Source organism: Pantherophis guttatus, chromosome 1 (genome assembly GCF_059756535.1).
Source record: "Pantherophis guttatus breed Tessera chromosome 1, ASM5975653v1, whole genome shotgun sequence".
NCBI lineage: Eukaryota > Metazoa > Chordata > Lepidosauria > Squamata > Colubridae > Pantherophis > Pantherophis guttatus.
The window spans coordinates 111,217,076-111,223,102 of record NC_142063.1 but is presented as its reverse complement, the minus strand read 5'-3'; the positions used below and the strand labels follow the sequence as shown (position 1 = coordinate 111,223,102).

Sequence of the window (6,027 nt, the reverse complement as noted above, 5' to 3'; positions counted from 1 at the left end):
TCAAGCCCTAAGAAAAAGTAAATTCACTAATTAACAAAGAGTACCTATTTGCTTTACCCATACCCATGCAGTCATCCCCTTTCCTGAATATAATTTGTTCTTCAATCAGCAAAACCTAGGTGCTTATTGTAGGGCAGAAAAATGAAAATTGTTTATAGTAAAACAAAGGGGCTGCACTCCATAAATGAAAAATGAACAGCAATCAAACTAAGCAAATAAAAACTCTTAAATAGTTATGAACAGTTTTTCAATCTTCCTAGGCTTGGAAACAGCAAAACACATAAATTCATAATAAAGTAAAATATTTCATTTCATACTTAGAATATTTCTAATGATTTGCCAATCAACATTATTACGGTTTCTTTGTGGTCATGCTATTCCAGATCAAAGAACTGTAAGCCTATTACTTTATGATATACAAATGTGTACCGTATCTATAAAGAAATATGGAGATAATTCAATCCAAATTTTCAAGAACAATACTTTGTATTCCTTGATGCATTTCAATTGCGAGTGTGAAAGTAGAACTTGTCTGAATAATTAGACCTGCAGGAGGATTTGCCTGCTAAAATGCTAGTTAATGTTAATTTGGGAGGGACAGATCCTTAAACTCAGTTAGCCTTTGTGGATAAATTACCATAACCTCAGTTTTGGCCTACTGTGGATGCTTGGCTCAGTCCTTAATAACCCTAGGATCTGCAAGAGCTTTGTGAGAGGTTAAGCAATATCAAGAGTACAATGAAATTCAAAATCAAACTGTTTCACTTCAAATTGTTATTTCAAAATTACTGCAAAAGGAGAAGAAACTGGTTGAAATGGTGCTGCAGTATTTATCTTTAGATTACTTATTTATATTCCACCTTATTTTTACAAATAACTCAAGGTAGAGAACATATCCAATAATTTAAATTATTAAATTATTCATTATTTAGATTAAGAATTTATTTTGAGCAATATTATTTTATTTGAATTTTACAAGTTGCAGTTAAACTTATTTAGCAGTAATTTTCTCCATATTATTAGATGCCATTTCCCCCTAAACATCTGTGTTAACCTATATTATATTACACTTTGTGTTTGAATTTTAAACTGACATATCTGAAATAGCACAAGTGCAAAACAGAACTTGTGCAAATATACTATCCTCTGCTATTGGCTCAAAAGTCTGTTATTCCTTTGCTGCTTACAGACAAACATGAGCCTTCCTGCCCACACATGTTTTGGCACTTCTGGTCTTAAATTAATTCTGAATAAGCCCAATCATAAATCACCAGTGGTTTGGGTTTTTTTAAAAAGAAAAACCAGTCATTTTATTTTTCATAATCAGGCTGTATTTACCAATGTATTTACCAATGCTTGATCTGATAAAACTTCCTTGATGCCAAGAGAAGTTCTCTTATTCCTATTTTTCTACTCTGCTGACTCCTTTTTCTACTGGACTAAAGACAACATTTTGTCCTACAGTCTAGGTAAGCAGAGTAAATAGGTTTTCATGGCCAGCATGTAATGACATGTGGGTGTGCTCTGTATCTTTGTGGCCATAAATTACCCATTCATAACTAATACACATACTTTCCACATTGAAATATTTTTGTTATGCTCTAGATTTTTTGACCAGCTTAAGGACTGAAAGAGTAATTCCATAGTGATATTAAATTTAATACTATATGGATCTATTTGTATTAGTTTTTTCTTTTGTTAGGTTCAGTTTACTTTAATAGCTCTGATGCATGTAATTTTTTAATGTACAGTATTATATAACCAGTATTGTATTTTTTTCTGGTGTTTTAACTGCTTGTTGCATTTTGCCATTAAAAAAGGTTACAGTGACATTCCTCGCTTTAAAATTTTACAGTCATATTTAAATACGAATATTTTTGCAAGTTAATACAAATTTTGTAAGAGCAAAACTAGTTAATCTTACACATTTCTCTCCATGCCGAGAATAGTACTTTTTGAAAACAAGAAAATGTTTGGCATTTGTCGAACTATCCAAATTATTAATAAAATTTGTGTGGGAATTACATTAGAAAAACCAATATACAAAGGCTAATAAAACCAAAGGGCTTCTTTTATATGCCTGATTATTTCTTTTTTCTCCCAAGTTATATTTCCTTGTATATAAACATTCTCCCCTTGCAAAATGTCTGCCTAGGCCTTTACTATGGCACTACAATAACATGTAAGGTGTTTTCCCTTAATCCAATGGCTTCCAAGTATGTTGAAAATGAACCTTAGAAGCTTCAACTAGAATGTGGCTTACAGACACCCTTCCTGAGGCCCAGTGAGCTTGCAGACTCTCTAATTCCTTCCTGCTAGTCTCTGCAGCTGTCATCATCCTCCCCAGCACTATTTTTACTCATAATACTTCCTCCTCTGCCCATTGGGTTACATTGTTCCTATTTGCACTGTACCAAATCATGTCCACCCATCCACAGGTACACCCATTATTATTCTCACATTTTCCTTACTGAAAGAAATGCAAAAGGATCGAAGTTGTTTTCAGCTAGTCAGAAATAAAGCAAAGCAAAGCAAATCTCTAGGTTTCTGCCATTTTTCTAAATAGATTTCTGTGGATCCCTTGGAGCTTAGAAAGGGCTAGGAATGTTGTGCTCTTTGAAGCAACTCCCAGTAATTCAACACACTAGGGTGATTGTGGGTTTGCCAAGATATATATGGGCAAGATATACTCTGAACAAAATGGTTTTTAGTTTTGCTTCCTTATAATTGTGCATTGTAAGGGCAATTATGTAATGCTGTCCATATTTTCTCTCAGAAATGCAGTTTTCTTCATTAGATAATACGTGAGAAGCTTCAGAGGCATGCCAAAATGTTCTGGAATAAAACGTGAAAATAATCCTGTATGCTTTTCCTTAACTTTCAGCATGTCAGTTATTCTTTTTTTTTAGTACATTCTGAAGAAAATGTGCACTTTATATTGCCTTTTGCAAAAGGATATGTTATTTCAAATCACACTTATAATATAGCTGAAGACCTTGGTTAAGATCTTCAGAGGCAGATCCTCCTTTATATGCATTGCTTAACATTACGTACCACTTTTTAATTTTTATCACTAAGTGTTAGTCATTGTCACATTACTGAGCTGACAAATATAATTACTATCATGCTAGAACATGAAGGTTCAAGTCCTAGAAACAGTAGCAAAGGCTCTTTAATTATTAATGGAGAGAATGACAAAGATACTGTAGCAGAGACCGTAAGTGCAGGCAGCTACAGCAACCTCTTTGTGATAACTGAAATGATAATCTATCAGCAGTTTACAGTACAAGTGATTCTCATTTAATGACCACTAGTTCAGCAGCCATTCAAATTCACAATGGTGCTGAACAAGTGGTACATACAACAGGTTGTCATACAGTAATTACTACAGTCAGAGTCCCCGTCATGATCTGGGTCCCTGGTGCCCAACTCATAACTATGATGTTGCAGTGTCCCTTGGTCACCTTTTGCAACCTCACTGCCAGCTTCCAACACGCAAAGTCAATGGAGAAGCCAGTAGGAGGTTGAATATGGTGACCATATAATACTGAGCTTTATGGTGTGGGATTCACTTGACTAATTGACATGTTGGAATTGCCATCGCTAAGCAATGCAACCAGGTGACATAATACTTTCTGATCACGCCTCTTAGCAGTGGAAATTCCAATCTCAATTACTGTCATTAAGTGAAGGATACCTATACAACAGAAGGCCAAGAGATATAAAAATCATCATTTAAAATCCTTGAGCCAGTTTTTAAAAATGTGATTTTATGATCTCATTTTATAAGGTAGGAAAGAGATTAGGATGCCAGACTATATGGGAGTTTACTGTGTGAGAGAAATCCATAGCAACCATAGATAAAAATGGGGAACCATTCTCAAAAAATGGGGAAATATGTATGTTCTCAATTAGTCAGAATCCAAGCCACATAAGATTTTAAAACTAATGCCATGGAATTTTGTTCAGGAACAAATTGATAGCAAATGCAGTGCTTTTAATATAGGTATTATCTGGATTGCTGTGTTATGTACCAAATGATAATTAAATACTAGATGCCATGTCCATTTTGCTCATATACCAAAAACAAACACTTCCTCCACCACAATTATGCAATTGGTAAAAGTACAAAGAAACACAATCCATCTTGAGTCAACATGTGAAGTCTTAAATACAGACTAAATTACATTATGGCCATAAAGTCTCAAATTTATGCAAATAAAAGATGCTGAGTTGGAATGGATTTTTTAAAAAATTGATGTTTGAGGTGACTCATGATCCTAGTAGGCAGTCTTGAACAAGGTGTGTTTTTTTTGTCTCTTTCCTCCCTTCCAGAATTACCAAACAGTTTCCCATCATTACGCAGTTTCAGATTTTTCTTCCTTCTGCTTTGCTGTTAAGCATATCCAAATTGGAACAGGGAAAACCAAAGAAATCTATTCTGATACAAGTTATAAAGATTAGTATGAATGGCTGAAAAACAAAATAAGAGAGGGATGCAAACTGAAGGGAATTAAAGACTTCCATATCTCCTTCATCTTTATTTATGCCTAAATATCTCATTTATATTTATCATGCAGACATATATATTATTTATGTCTTTAATCCATTAATTTCAAAGCTGTTTAAAAGACACAGAAAAAATGAAGATTGTCTGTCCCTGTCTTCAACAAAACCAAAAAAAAAAAAAAAAAGAAGAAGATACAATGAAAATCTGCTCCCATTAATTCTATCAACTCCAGGATTCACTTTCCCTGTGGAACAGTAAGTAGTAATATCTTGGTTCAATATTTTTTTAAACTAAGAGTTGCCTATATTATTTGAATTGGACCTCTCAAATTTGGGTATATTTTATGTATAATTGCTGAGAAGGTACTAATTAAAGTATGTTGATTCTTACATGATGTAGGATGATTTTTCATTTTGAAAGGATCCTTCCTCTCCTTGATTATGAAACAACCCCAAAATTTATTTCCTCAAAAATGAAATCAAAAGAACGATTATTAAAATCTCGGGGGGCAGAAGCTACCCCATACTTAAAACATTGAATGCACAACTCTTCATTGCTGACACAAAGAGAAGAAAATAGGATTTACAAATCAAGATGCTAGCAGCAAAATCTTCAATCTCTTTGCACATTGAAACATACAGCAAACACTAATGATCATATATTAGATATAGGTTATTTCAATTAAATATATATACTACATCTTTATGACAAGGCAAGTACTGTAATCATGAAATGTAAATGTCTTTCTAGAAAACAAGCAAAATATTTTAGTTATTTTTTTGTGAATCTATGCAATTTTGTCTGTCACATAACAGAAAAGTGTATCCTTTTAGAGAAGTGAATCTATATGCATTGATCTAATTATAAAACATTGGGTTTAATATGCATAAACCAGAACAGAATTAGAAAACAGAAATAAATCATCCAAGATGGCTTGGTAGAAACACTTACAATTAGTGTAACTATCAGTTCTCAAAGATAAGAATCTTTAAGTATTGGGTGGCATCATGAAAAGACCAACCAGCAATATATCAGATTATGATTACTGTTAATTTTCCCCATTACTACAAATGCTAGAAAATATGATGAATCCCTTGGAACAAAATATGAAGCAAATTATCATAGTTACCTGACATACTAAAGATAGATAGATATAACATTTCAACCTTTATTATACAACATATAAAATACTAAAATGGTTTACAAATGCAACATAACTATAGCTAGACAAGAAATAATTTCAGTATTTTTTCATGCTGTTGGACATCCGGAGTGCTGGTTTGGATCCTGGAAGAGGTGGCGATTGCCACACAGCCGAACTTGTACGCTTGAAATACCTTGGCTTACTTTTATAGAAGATATCCTCTAGTTTAGGGCTTAGTATGTGACCAAATAACCTGTTGATATCTGGAGGATTGTAGTACTGGTATGTAACAGCTTCGTTAAGTTGAACCCCTGAGGAAATAACCATTTTCATACGTGAGTAATTCTTCAGGTAGCAACACATCTCCAGCCAA

General features: G+C 33.4%; 1 protein-coding gene across 2 annotated transcripts in view; it reads right to left on the bottom strand.

Moving 5' to 3' along the window:
* Positions 1-4,504: 4,504 nt before the first annotated feature.
* The window catches only part of LOC117667014 (inner centromere protein-like), a 29,027-nt gene continuing 27,504 nt past the window's right edge, over positions 4,505-6,027 (bottom strand). For both annotated transcript variants that reach the window (XM_060687781.2, XM_060687780.2), the window contains exon 18: positions 4,505-5,965. In XM_060687781.2, coding sequence (XP_060543764.2) covers positions 5,751-5,965 — 215 coding nt within the window. In that variant the 3' untranslated portion in view covers positions 4,505-5,750. The remainder of the gene's footprint in view (positions 5,966-6,027) is intronic.